At 48.3% G+C, this 14,321-nt stretch overlaps 1 protein-coding gene across 1 annotated transcript in view; it reads left to right on the forward strand.

Moving 5' to 3' along the window:
- The window catches only part of LOC124020669 (protein Aster-A-like), a 38,639-nt gene extending 25,050 nt beyond the window's left edge, over positions 1–13,589 (forward strand). The window contains exons 13-24 of the mRNA XM_046335911.1: positions 121–128; positions 376–532; positions 1,420–1,566; positions 5,434–5,555; positions 5,972–6,114; positions 6,597–6,700; positions 8,530–8,748; positions 9,050–9,128; positions 10,503–10,514; positions 10,881–10,988; positions 12,548–12,668; positions 12,818–13,589. Coding sequence (XP_046191867.1) covers positions 121–128; positions 376–532; positions 1,420–1,566; positions 5,434–5,555; positions 5,972–6,114; positions 6,597–6,700; positions 8,530–8,748; positions 9,050–9,128; positions 10,503–10,514; positions 10,881–10,988; positions 12,548–12,668; positions 12,818–12,919 — 1,322 coding nt within the window. The 3' untranslated portion in view covers positions 12,920–13,589. The remainder of the gene's footprint in view (positions 1–120; positions 129–375; positions 533–1,419; positions 1,567–5,433; positions 5,556–5,971; positions 6,115–6,596; positions 6,701–8,529; positions 8,749–9,049; positions 9,129–10,502; positions 10,515–10,880; positions 10,989–12,547; positions 12,669–12,817) is intronic.
- Positions 13,590–14,321: the final 732 nt, after the last annotated feature.

Genomic DNA, 14,321 nt, shown 5'->3' on the forward strand with positions numbered 1-14,321 from the left:
CCAGTCATACCCCAGTAGATCAAAGAGTCGCTTGTTGGCTCTAAACGGCCATCCGTCTCGGATGTAATGCTAATGGGTGTGTTCCAAATGGCACCCTCTTCCCTTTATAGTGTGCTACAGGGAATAGGGTACCATGACCCTGGTCAAAGGTCGTGCACTATATAGGGAATAGGGTGTTATTTGGGACGCATCCCATGCTATGCCTAAAAGAGCCAGTGTTGTTGTCTGACCCGGGCAGAGTAGAGGCTTTGAGGTCATATCTGTACGCTAAGGCTCATCAGTCGAGTGTGTGTGTGTGTGTGTTTCTGCCTTAATGACCTCACGGCGGGTGGTAACTAACTACCCCTTTCTCTCCCCTCACATGCCATTTCCTAGTATTTGGAGGAGGGCGGGGACAGTTTGTTGGAGTCGGCCAATCATATGGTGCCCCTGTCTGCCACCAGTCTGGGAAACCTCTCCTCATTGGACCAGCTCACCAACGACGACGAGCTGCCCACCGACCCCAGCAACTCCTCAGACGAACAGGAAGAGGGTGAGTTCCTGGAGCCCACTGGAGCATAGTTTCATGGAAAAACATTTTACATTTCGGCAAACATAGAAAATACATTTTCATCTGATGCAGACATGGGAGATTTGAGAGGGAAAGAAGGGATTGTAGACACTCTTTACAGAGGTCAAATTGTAACAAACCGTAAGGTGGTTTTCTCTCCTCATCTCCTTTCCTTCATTCCCACTAATCTGAAACAACGGGACAGGTGAAAGCGATTTCCACCCTGCTGCTTTCAGCTCTCCTTTCTTCTCCGATCCGTGCAGATGCAGAAGAGAGCCAGTTGAAACTGCTGCATACACACCCTTCCTATTGATCCCATACTAGTAGTCTAGTAGGACCTACATTACATTCGTCATTGACTGTCCTGAGAACAGACTGTGACTTGCTGCATTAAAGGAAAAACTCCAGAGAAACTTGAGACGTCTGCATTCACTTTTCTGAAAATAAGGATGTTTTAGTGGCTGTGATTTGACCGATTTTAAAGTGCAACGTTCACGTTCCCGAAGTCTAAACTGTACTAGTGTTACTTTACTAGCAACCTAAAGTGAGGACTCTTACACTTCTCTTCTGCTCAAACAGAACGGTGTTAAACTGTGTCCCGTCAACAAAAAGCACATTATCCCTCCATTATCGCTGACGTTTTTATATTTGATTTAATCCACGTGAAAAAGGCCATTTTATCTGACACTGTGGAAAAGCCAGCCCCATTTGGCTATTCAGTTGCGACAAATCCTGGGGGATATATACAAACAAATTGTTTTTAAATATCATAGAAATTCTGATGATAGACGATCTCAACTGTGGTAGTATCTCTGCTAACGGGTGCGTTACTATAGTTGTGACTGGTGTGTAACTCTGTCCCCATCCAGACGAGGTGGAGTCGTTCTGTGCGGACCTGGCTGGCCGGCTGCACATCAACATGGTGGTGCGCATGAGCGTGGACAAGTTGCACGACCTGCTATTCTCCGCAGACACACACTTCATCCAGCATCTCTTCTCCCAGCGCCACTTCACAGGTCCGTACCGAGCAAGCACGCGCACATGCTCAGGAAACGCACGCACCCATGTGTGCACACTAGCACACCTGCTCTTCACATACACTCGCAGAGACACACACACACACACGCACTTTGTTGATCTTACACGTGGTTGGCATTGGCAACGCTCTCGTTTTTCTTCCTATTGATCCCTCTCTGCTCATTCTGTTTTCATTACCTTTCCAAATATCTCCTTAAATCTCTTAAAGTATAAATATTGTTCGTAGAGTACATTCCAGTACACACCACTGTTTCCCAGTACTAGTGATAGTCTGCCTAGAAACATGGATTCAGTGGGGCAAAAGAGTATTTAGTCAGCCACCAATTGTGCAAGTTCCCCACTTAAAAAGATGAGGCCTGTAATTTTCATCATAGTTACACTTCAACTATGACAGACAAAATTAGGGGAACAAAATCCAGAAAATCACATTGTAGGATTTTTAATTAATTAATTTGCAAATTATGGTGGAAAATAAGTATTTGATCACCTACAAACAAGCAAGATTTCTGGCTCTCACAGACCTGTAACTTCTTCTTTAACCTCTTGATTCTAGCCATCCCAGATCCGGGATCATGAATACAGCCTCAAGCTCATTAGCATAACACAACGTTAACTATTCATGAAAATCTCAAATGAAATGAAATAAATATGCTAGCTCTCAAGCTTAGCATTTTGTTAACAACACTGTCATCTCAGATTTTCAAAATATGCTTTTCAACCATAGCAAAACAAGCATTTGTGTAACAGTATTTGATAGCTAGTGTAGCATTTAGCGTTAGCATTGAGCGGGCAACATTTTCACAAAAACAAGAAAAGCATTCAAATAAAATAATTTACCTTTGAAGAACTTCGGATGTTTTCAATGAGGAGACTCTCAGTTAGATAGCAAATGTTCAGTTTGTTCAAAAAGATTCTTTGTGTAGCAGAAATTGCTCCGTTTTGTACATCACGTTTGGCTACCAAAAAAAAACGAAAATTCAGTCATCAAAACGCCGAACTTTTTTCCAAATTAACTCCATAATATCGACTGAAACATGGTAAACGTTGTTTAGAATCAATCCTCAAGGTGTTTTTCACATATCTCTTCGATGATATATCGTTTGTGGAAGTCTCCTCTCTCCCCTGAATTACATGGATGAATGCGTGCAGCTTTCAATTTCGACAAAGGACACCGGGCGGACACCTGGTAAATGTAGTCTCTTATGGCCACTCTTCCAATGATATTCCTACAAATACGTCACAATGCTGCAGACACCTTGGGAAAACGGCAGAAAGCGTAGGCTCGTTCAGGGCACGTTCACAGCCATATAAGGAGACAATGGAAAACAGAGCCTAAAAAATTCTGCTCATTTCCTGTTTGAAGTTTCATCTTGGTTTCGCCTGTAGCATCAGTTCTGTGGCACTCACAGATAATATCTTTGCCGTTTTGGAAACGTCAGTGTTTTCTTTCCAAAGCTGTCAATTATATGCATAGTCGAGCATCTTTTCGTGACAAAATATCTTGTTTAAAATGGGAACGTTTTTTATCCATAAATTAAAAGAGCGCCCCCTATATCCAAGAAGTTAAGAGGCTCCTCTGTCCTCCACTCGTTACCTGTATTACAGGCACCTGTTTGAACTTGTTATCAGTATAAAAGACACCTGTCCACAACCTCAAACAGTCACACTCCAAACTCTACTATGGCCAAGACCAAAGAGCTGTCAAAGGACACCAAAAACAAAATTGTAGACCTGCACCAGGCTGGGAAGACTTAATCTGCAATAGTTAAGCAGCTTGGTTTGAAGAAATCAACTGTAGGAGCAATTATTAGGAAATGGAAGACATACAAGACCACTGATAATCTCCCTCGATCTGGGGCTCCATGCAAGATCTCACCGCGTGGGGTCAAAATGATCACAAGAACTGTGAGCAAAAATCCCAGAACCACACGGGGAGACCTAGTGAATGACCTGCAGAGAGCTGGGACCAAAGTAACAAAGCCTACCATCAGTAACACACTACGCCGCCAGGGACTCAAATCCTGCAGTGCCAGACGTGTCCCCCTGCTTAAGCCAGTGCATGTCCCGGCCCATCTGAAGTTCGCTAGAGAGCATTTGGATGATCCAGAAGAAGATTGGGAGAATGTCATATGGTCAGATGAAACCAAAATATAACTTTTTGGTAAAAACTCAACTCGTCGTGTTTGGAGGACAAAGAATTCTGAGTGGCATCCAAAGAACACCATACCTACTGTGAAGAATGGGGGAGGAAACATCATGCTTTGGGGCTGTTTTTCTGCAAAGGGACCAGGACGACTGATCCGTGTAAAGGAAAGAATGAATGGGGCCATGTATCGTGACATTTTGAGTGAAAACCTCCCATCAGCAAGGGCATTGAAGATGAAATGTGGCTGGGTCTTTCAGCATGACAATGATCCCAAACACACCGCCCAGGCAACGAAGGAGTGGCTTCGTAAGAAGCATTTCAAGGTCCTGGAGTGGCCTAGCCAGTCTCCAGATCTCAACCCCATAGAAAATCTTTGGAGGGAGTTGAAAGTCTGTGTTGCCCAGCAACAGCCCCAAAACATCACTGCTCTAGAGGAGATCTGCATGGGGGAATGGGCCAAATTACCAGCAACGGTGTGTGAAGACTTACAGAAAATGTTTGACCTCTGTCATTGCCAACAAAGGGTATATAACAAAGTATTGAGAAACTTTTGTTATTGACCAAATATTTATTTTCCACCATAATTTGCAAATAAATTCATAAAAAATCCTACAATGTGATTTTCAGGATTTTTTTTCTTCTAATTTTGTCTGTCATAGTTTAAGTGTACCTATGATAAATTACAGGCCTCTCAACTTTTTAAGTTGGAGAACTTGCACAATTGGTGGCTGACTAAATACTTTTTGCCCCACTGTAGGCTACAACATGATAGGATGAAAAATGTTTAGTTCATTCTATGTGGCTGATCGGCCCTTCCTAAAGTCTACTCCGCCAGGGCTTGTACAGTAAGCTTTAGAGCTGCGTCCAAGATGGTCACCCTATTCCCAATGTAGTGCGCTACATTGGACTGGTCCAACGTAGTGAAATAGGTAGGGAATGGGGTGCCGTTTGGGACGCGGCCTAGGAGTGTTAGTGCGCGAGACGCTCGTTGCCACCCCTTCCACTCCAGAGTCTCCTGATGCGCTGGTGCTCGTCTGCAGGGCGTCTCTGCTGCGCCACACAGTATGGCTGTTGTCATGTGTGGGGATGGAATGATTCTTATTGTCCTCCTAGTGCTCAGACACGAGCTGTCCCAAATATTGGCACCCTGGCCTATTCCCTACGTGACTAATAGGGTTCCATTTGGGATTACAGTCAGCCCCCCCCCATTCCTTTCTCTCTTCTCAGACATAGGCCAGTGTATTGTAGCTCTAATGAGCAGTCCACAGTATTTGTTTACGCTGTGTTAACCTTCCTCCACCTCTCTCTCTCCCCTCTTTCACACCTTATATGCTATTGTCTGTTTTGAGAGAAGCAGTACAGGGCTCTGCGTAATTCCTTGTTCTTAGCACAGTCCCCTAAAGTTGTCATTTATTAGATGCTGCCATAGAGGCGTGGAGTTGGTTGGTGGCCTCCCTGGTTTGTGCCCCAGCCAGCTTTGAGGACACTGTGTGGCTTTAATTAGTGCGTTTCCCTCTGTGAAGTGGTGCTGTGTCCCTCTCACTTTTCTCCCTCTGCCTTCCTCTCATTCTGTCGTCTCTCAGTCCTACTTTCTCTTTCTCTCACTTAACGTCTCTCTCACACACACACACACACACACTCCCTCCCTCATTCTTTTCCTCGTCCTCCCTCTCTCTCTCTCTCTCTGTCCCTCCGTCAGACCTGTCAGTTCGCGAGTGGCAGCAGGACGGCAGCAGTGGGAACACCAACCGGATCCTGAGTTACACCATCGCCATCAACAACCCCCTGGGCCCCAAGACCGCCCCCGTAGTGGAGACGCAGGTCAGTCAGTCAGCACGTTGGATTTCATAGTTTAAACAACATTTTGGTCGACATGAGTGGAGGCTGGTGTCGTGTTAAATCAGACGACAGGCTCGTTTGAAATGAATGGAACCGGGTCAAACATATGGATTTGATGTGATTGATGCCGTTCTATTCATTTCGTTCCAGCCATTACAATGAACCTGTCCTCCGGTTTTTAAAGTGACACCAGCCTCCATTGTCCTCCATGTTCTGGTTTGAATATCCGGTTCGCCAACAAACCAAAAAAACGACAAATTCTAGGGCATGGCACAGGAAACGTTGAGAGTCGGAGTCTCCACTGAGTTGGAGAACAAGACTTGACATGCCGTCTGAGGATTGGGACACACCTCCTAGGTCATCCGCTCAGGCTAACACCTTTCCCTCGCTCCCTCCAGACGCTGTATAAGAACAGTGCCCCGGGCGAGTGTTACGTGGTGGACTCGGAGGTGATTACCTCGGGCATCCCCTACCAGGACTACTTCTACACCGTGCACCGCTACTGCCTCACCTCCATCAACAAGAACAAGAGCAGACTCCGGTATACCTACTTCCACCAGCTTTTGACTAGTAGTTTGTGTACGAGTTGCCTGAGCAGATCAAATATCGGTTGTTTGAATTGACTTTTTGGGTGCTCACCTACTAAATGTTGTGTGTATCAGGTGAACTCACTGCCTTAGAAACGGAGAGTTGATGTTCTTACTTCACATAAAATACACCCGATATGGATGAAGGGTTCTTTTTAAACTGTTCTAAAGGTGCAGTGAACTCAACCTGATGAATTGCTCACATACACATATTTAGCAGATGTTACTGTGGGTGTAGGGAAACGCTTGTACTTAGGCGCTGGGAGCAGAGCTGCCATGTCTGTCGGCTCCATCAGTTCAGCGGCGGATCGGTATTCATTATGATACGTTTCTAGCTTCTTAGTGCATTATGTCTAGTGATACAGAGTGCAGCAGGGATGGGTTACTGGTTACAGTGTGATGGACTCGTGAGTTGTGGCTGCCTGTGTGTCTGCAGGGTGTCGTCAGATATCTGCTACAAGAAGCAGCCGTGGAGCCTGGTGAAGGCGCTCATCGAGAAGAACACCTGGAGCGGCATCGAGGAGTACTACAGACACATGGGTGAGACTGACTTACATTGTGGTCTTGTTCTCCTACTCAGGATAAAGCTGTGTCTGTGTTCTTATTGCTTCCTCTCTTTCTGGTTATGCCTCTCCCTCTCGCTCCCTCCCTCCCTCCCTCTCTCGCTCCCTCCCTCCCTCCCCTCTCCCTCCCTCCCTCCCTCCCTCCTCCCTCTCCCCTCTCTCGCTCGCTCCCTCCCTCCCCTCCCTCCCTCCTCCCTCCCTCTCTCCCTCCCTCCCTCCCTCCCTCCCTCCCTCCCTCCCTCCCTCCCTCCCTCCCTCCCTCCCTCCCTCCCTCTCTCTCTCTCTCGCTCCCTCCCTCTCTCTCTCTCGCTCCCTCCCTCCCCTCTCTCGCTCCCTCCCTCCCCGCTCTCTCGCTCCCTCCCTCCCGCTCTCTCGCTCCCTCCCTCCCGCTCTCTCGCTCCCTCCCTCCCTCCTCCCTCCCTCCCCCTCTCGCTCCCTCCCTCTCTCTCTCTCTCCCTCCCTCCCTCCCTCCCTCCCTCCCTCCCTCCCTCCCTCCCTCCCTCCCTCCCCCTCTCTCTCTCTCTCCCTCCCTCCCTCCCTCCCTCCCCCTCCCTCCCTCCCTCCCTCCCTCCCTCCCTCCCTCCCTCCCTCCCTCCCTCCCTCCCTCCCTCCCTCCCTCCCTCCCTCCCTCTCTGTCGCTCCCTCCATCTCTGTCGCTCCCCCTCCCTCCCCCCCCTCCCTCCCTCCCTCCCCCTCTCCCTCCCTCCCTCCCCCTCTCTCGCTCCCTCCCTCCCTCCCTCCCCCCCCTCTCTCGCTCCCTCCCTCCCTCCTCGCCCCTCCCTCTCTCTCCCTCCCTCCCCCTCTCTCGCTCCCTCCCTCCCCTCTCTGTCGCTCTCTCCCTCCCTCCCCTCTCTCTCTGTCCTCCCTCCCTCTCTGTCGCTCCCTCCCTCTCTCTCTGTCGCTCCCTCCCCTCTCTCTCTGTCGCTCTCCCTGTCGCTCTCTGTCGCTCCCTCCCTGTCGCTCTCTGTCGCTCCCTCCCTCTCTCTCTCTGTCGCTCCCTCCCCCTCTCTCTCTGTCGCTCCCTCCCCCTCTCTCTCTGTCGCTCCCTCCCTCTCTCTCTCTGTCGCTCCCTCCCTCTCTCTCTCTGTCGCTCCCTCCCTCTCTCTCTCTGTCGCTCCCTCCCCCCTCTCTCTCTGTCGCTCCCTCCCCCTCCCTCCCTCTCTGTCGCTCCCTCCCCCCCCTCTCCCTCCCCTCTCTGTCGCTCCCTCCCTCCCTCCTGTCGCTCCCTCCCTCCCTCTCTGTCGCTCCCTCCCTCTCCCTCTCTGTCGCTCCCTCCCTCCCCTCTCTGTCGTTCCCTCCCTCCCTCCCTCTCTGTCGCTCCCTCCCTCCCTCTCTGTCGCTCCCTCCCTCCCTCTCTGTCGCTCCCTCCCTCCCTCTCTGTCGCTCCCTCCCTCCCTCTCTGTCGCTCCCTCCCTCCCTCTCTGTCGCTCCCTCCCTCCCTCTCTGTCGCTCCCTCCCTCCCTCTCTGTCGCTCCCTCCCTCTCTCTCTGTCGCTCCCTCCCTCTCTCTCTCTGTCGCTCCCTCCCTCTCTCTCTCTGTCGCTCCCTCCCTCTCTCTCTCTGTCGCTCCCTCCCTCTCTCTCTCTGTCGCTCCCTCCCTCTCTCTCTCTGTCGCTCCCTCCCTCTCTCTCTCTGTCGCTCCCTCCCTCTCTCTCTCTGTCGCTCCCTCCCTCTCTCTCTCTGTCGCTCCCTCCCTCTCTCTCTCTGTCGCTCCCTCCCTCTCTCTCTCTGTCGCTCCCTCCCTCTCTCTCTCTGTCGCTCCCTCCCTCTCTCTCTCTGTCGCTCCCTCCCGCTCCCTCCCTGTCAGAGAGTGAGGTGTGTAAGCTGGAGACCCTGCTCCAGTCTGAGGTGTCAGTGGTGACCTCTGGGGATGTGGTGGGGGCAGACTCTGCCAAGACACCCCCGGCCCTGCGGCGACGCAAACGCACCTGCTCCCGGCGTCCGGGAGACCGGGAGAGAGAGGGAGGGGCCACGGGAGGTGGAGAGCGTGGGGACCGAGGGATGGGAGAGGAGCGGAGAGAGGCGGGTGAGTCAACAGGGTCTGGTGGTGTCAGGAGGTCGTATTGATTAGGGCACACTGAAACATAGTCCCTCCCCTTTTCAGTAAATCTTCTTCCGTTTGATGCCTAATAAACGAGACCCATATAAAATATTGTCAAGAAGAGAGTTCAATGTTCACCTCTTGTCAATCAAACTTATGTCTCCAGGTTTATGATAATTCATACAGTGGTGCTCTGCTTTGCATTATACACCGACATCTGGTGGTGTGATTTGGAACTGCATCCAGGCTCTTCTGGCAGTAAGTCACTTGTTTCCCTTTTGGCCAGGTGGTCAGTACAAGCACGGAGAGCGGTGGCGTGGCGGAGGCAGCAGCATCTCTACCATACTGCTCATCGTCAGCTTCATGTGAGTACCGACCTCTCGGCGTGCGTGAAAAGAAACCCTGAATGTTGATCGTTTCCCCTGTCCCTTAGTAGTAGTAAACCAAGGGAATGATCAATTGCCTGATCTTGTCCAGTTTATGAGCTTATCAGAGCGCTTTAGGATGAATCCATACTTGAGGTACCGTAATTTCCAGACTATAAGCCGCTACTTTTTTCCCACGCTTTGAACCTCTCGGTTTATACAATGACTCGGCTAATTTATGGATTTTTCCCGCTTTCACAAGATTCATGCCGCCAAAAAATTGAGCACCGTCACATAATGTGACGTAAATCGAGCGCGCTCAAACTTCCCATCATTCTGATTACGGTAGTCATTTTGTCACCCTCGTCATGGCAAAGACACGGAGAAATGCACATGATGCAGCTTTCAAGTTGAAGGCGATCGATCTGGCTGTTGGAAAAGGAAATAGAGCTGCTGACAGTGTGGAGTATTGTCAAAAAATCCACTATCATCAACGGGTTTCGAAAGGCTGGACTGCTGCGTGTTGAAGAGGGCAGCGATCCAACATCGGATGAAGCAATTCTGAGGCTATTCAACTCCGACACCGAATGAGATGACTTCAGTGGTTTCAGTGCACAGGAGGAGGAAGATGGTGACCAATGACTTTCTTGGTAGGCTACTGTTTACTGCTATTTTTTTACATTTTTGTTACAAGCCGTGTTTCGTTTAAAGGCTGTGTAAAGTTAATTTGTTTCAATGTACCGGTAGGCACCTGCGGCTTATAGACGTGCGGCTTATTTATGTACAAAATACATAGTTTTAAAAATTCAGTGGGTGCGGTTTATATTCAGGTGCGCTTAATAGTCCAGAAATTACGGTACTACACATTTCACACAATTCTCCCATTTGACATCAATACATAACCTACACTTAACTCAAATTGGGATTGGACCGTTTGTGAGCGATTGTGAAAGTGTTTTCGGGGCCTCTCATCCCTGTAGCATTACCGTAACCACCACAGTATGTGAGTTCCACTAGTGTACAAATGTCTGAATGCTTGTTTTCTCTTTTTCTGTAATCCATGTCGTCAAAGTGTTTGGGGGGGGTTCAATGAAATGAATATCTCCTCTGCTTTTACTAACAGCCTCCCGCTGTCTCAATTCAATTCAATTCAATTCAAGGGCTTTATTGGCATGGGAAACGTGTTAACATTGCCAAAGCAAGTGAGGTAGACAACATACAAAGTGAATATATAAAGTGAAAAACAAAATTAAAATTAACAGTAAACATTACACATACAGAAGTTTAAAAACAGTAAAGACATTACAAATGTCATATTATATATATATATGTCTCTCTCTCTCTCTCTCTTTCTCTATCGCCTCATGTGCTTAGGATCTGTGTCAGGTACCGTATAATAATCGTCAATGTCTTGCCGAATGACATGTTCAGCGTTGTGAAGTCTGCTCTGTCATTTGATGTAGTATGATTGATTTGTTGTCCAAAACGTGTGTGTGTGTGTGTGTGTGTATATACAGTTTGAGTTGTACAACTACTTTTCCCATTCCTTCTGGAGTTCTCATTCCTGAATGTTGTCTGTCCCCTGTTATTCATAACCTAGTCTCGCTCCCTCTGTTTTTGGCCCATACTTATGTCAATACATTTACCACTTCTCTTTCTCTGCTTTTTTTTGTTCTCTCAACTCTCTTCTCTTTTCTTTTCTTTCTCGCTCTCGCTCTCGCTCTCGCTCTCTCTCTCCTCTCTCCTCTCTAGTCTGGTGGTGTTGGTGGCCCTCAACATGCTCTTGTTTTACAAGTTGTATTCTCTGGAGAGAGCTGCACACACACTGGAGACGTGGCACTCCTTCTCTCTGTCTGACAGGTAACCAAGCCAGGATACATCTTTATATTATAGTCATTATTACTTACCCATCAGAGGTTTATTTCACCTTTTATTTACCCAGTTAGGCTAGTTCAGAACAAGTTCTCATTTGCAACTGCTACCTGGCCAAGATCAAGCGTAGCAATTCGACACATACAACAACACAGAGTTACACATGGAATAAACAAAACATACAGTCAATAATACAGTAGAACAAAATAAAACAAAAAGTCTATGTACAGTGAGTGCAAATGAGGTAAGATACGGGAGTTAAGGTAATAAATAGGCCATGGTGGCGAAGTAATTACAATATACCAATTAAACACTGGAATGGTAGATGTGCAGAAGATGAATGTGCAAGTTGAGATACTGGGGTGCAAAGGAGCAAGATAAATAACTAAATAAATACAGTATGGGAATGAGGTAGATGGGCTGTTTACAGATGAGTTATGTACAGGTGCAGTGATCTGTGAGCTGCTCTGACAGCTGGTGCTTAACGCTAGTGAGGGAGATATGAGTCTCCAGCTTCAGAGAGTTTTGCAGTTCTTTCCAGTCATTGGTAGCAGAGAACTGGAAGGAAAGATGACCAAAGGAGGAATTGGCTTTGGGGTTGACCAGTGAGATATTCCTACTGGTGACTAGTGGTGACTAAACGGATGGCACTGTGATAGACTGCATCCAATTTGTTGAGTAAAGTGTTGGAGGCAATTTTGTTAATGACATCAACGAAGTCAAGGATTGGTAGGATAGTCAGTTTTACAAGGGTATGTTTGGCAGCATGAGTGAAGGATGCTTTGTTGCGATATAGGTTCTAGATTTAGATTCTAGATTTAATTTTGGATTGGAGATTCTTTATGTGAGTCTGGAAGGAGAGTTTACAGTCTAACCAAACACCTAGGTATTTGTCAACATATCCTAAGTCAGAACCGTCCAGAGTAGTGATGCTAGTCGGGCGGGCGGGTGTGGGAAGTGATCGGTTGAGTAGCATGCATTTAGTTTTACTTGCGTTTAAGAGCAGTTGGAAGCCACGGAAGTAGTGTTGTATGGCATTGAAGCTCGTCTGGAGATTAGTTAACACAGTGTCCAAAGAAGGGCCAGAAGTATACAGAATGGTGTCGTCTGCGTAGAGGTGTATCAGAGAATCACCAGCAGCAAGAGCGACGTCGTTGATGTATACAGAGAAGAGAGTCGGCCCGAGGATTGAACCCTGTGGCATCCCCATAAAGACTGCCAGAGGTCCGGACAACAGGCCCTCCGATTTGACACACTGAACTCTATCAGAGAAGTAGTTGGTAAACCAGGTGCGGCAGTCATTTGAGAAACCAAGGTGACACTGTCCTATTCTCTAGATTTAAACTACAACTAAATGCACCTCTGATTCCCACTGTTCTGTTTTGTTCCATGATTTAGTTTTGTTCTCTTCCGTTGCTCAAGAAACCAACACTTTCATTGGATATTACTTACCACCAGCGCTGCATTTCTAGCTTGTGAACTAACTCCTCTTCTCTTGCTCTCTCTCTCCCTCCCTCTCATTCTTCTCCTCTCTTCTCTCCATCCAGTCCTCTACCCCAGTCTGCAGGAGAGTGGGCCCAGGTGTTGCAGCTCCAGAGACAGTTCCACCAGGCCCAGCTGGGCAAATGGCAACAGATCCTCCAATCCTCAGTCACTCTGCTAGACCAGGTGTGTGTGTGTGTTTACTTTCTATGTGCGCACGTCATTTACAAAGCGTACACAAGGCTTACAAACGGCTTCACTGTTATTCATGAGTGAGTCATCATGACTGTTGTAATGACATTAGCCTCCTCCTCTGTCTTCTCTCTCTCCCTCAGATGAAACAGTCGTTGGAAAAGCTCCACCGTGGCGTCGTCACTCCAGAAGTCCAGCAGGATCCCCCCTCGAACCCCACTTCAGAGTCTCTCACTGAGCACTGATCCTCCAGCCATCACCAGCCCTCAAGTGGGTATGAATAGACCACGGGGGAGGTAGCTAGAGGGGGAGGGTCCGGCTGGGCCAATCAGGGAGAGTGACTCACTCTCACCTGACCCCGAAGCTCCACTCCTGCTTCTCTACTCAAAACAGACAGGAAGAGATGTGGGGGGAGTGGGAATTACCTGTAAGGGGACCTTCACTACCCATAACTCCCCACGCCTCAGTTTGAGCAACCTGCAATGGGGTTGGGAGGTGAGAGACCTTTGGGGGGGGGGACTACACTACCCATAATTCCCCACACCTCAGTCCAAGTTCCACCTTCCATAGTCACCACCACCTCTCACGTCCAGACAGTTAGACTGGGAATGTCTTCAGGACTACAGCAATAACATAGTCATTACATTACCATATCTCCCACAGTCAGGGCTAAAGGCTGGCCAATTTGTATAGTACCATCCGCTCCTCACATGCAACCAACCATGCTGCTCTCCCTGAACCATCTCCCCTGCCTGAGCAGCCAAGAGACATTTTCAAGACAGACCATCGACTGCATTTCAGCATGTGCAGCCCTGCTGCTGCAGGATAGACTCGGGTCCAACGCATTTCAAATGGATAGACTCGGGTCCAACGCATTTCAAATGGATAGACTCGGGTCCAACGCATTTCAAATGGATAGATTTCAAATGGATAGACTCGGGTCCAACGCATTTCAAATGGATAGACTCGGGTCCAACGCATTTCAAATGGATAGACTCGGGTCCAACGCATTTCAAATGGATAGACTCGGGTCCAACGCATTTCAAATGGATAGACTCGGGTCCAACGCATTTCAAATGGATAGACTCGGGTCCAACGCAATTCAAAATGGATTGTCTTGACTTGGTCCGACTGCATTTCTCAAAATGGGCCAACCTGGATTAACTTTGTGTTTCAAAATGGATGCAAATTGGGAGCTTTCCCAGCCCTGAGAAACAGCTATGGCTCTGTTCCCAGCTGAAGCCAGCCTAGGGGACTTATGTGCCTCGGTGTGAGGGGTCCGCTCAGCTAAGTCCCCCTTGAGCCTCCGGAAATGAGGGACACATGAGGAGAGCGGGACGAGAGAGGGGATAGATACATGAAACTTTCTGTAATCCAACCATTTTAGTCGTTCTTCCTTTCTCTCTTTCTCTCCATCCATCTGGGATCAGCAGCTTCCATCTTAAATGATCTCTGACAAAGACAGTCCGTCCTCTGGGAGAGTCATTTCAAAACCGGACGTGAATAATACAAAAAGACTCCTAAACCCTCTACGAGCTCATGTTTATCATTAGCTGTCTTTTTGAGGGTGACTGTGTCGTTTTGGGAATTGAGAGAGAGAGAGAGAGCGAAGGATGATTGTGTGCGCCAGACCATTACAGTATTTAT

This window comes from Oncorhynchus gorbuscha, unplaced genomic scaffold, assembly GCF_021184085.1.
Source record: "Oncorhynchus gorbuscha isolate QuinsamMale2020 ecotype Even-year unplaced genomic scaffold, OgorEven_v1.0 Un_scaffold_874, whole genome shotgun sequence".
NCBI lineage: Eukaryota > Metazoa > Chordata > Actinopteri > Salmoniformes > Salmonidae > Oncorhynchus > Oncorhynchus gorbuscha.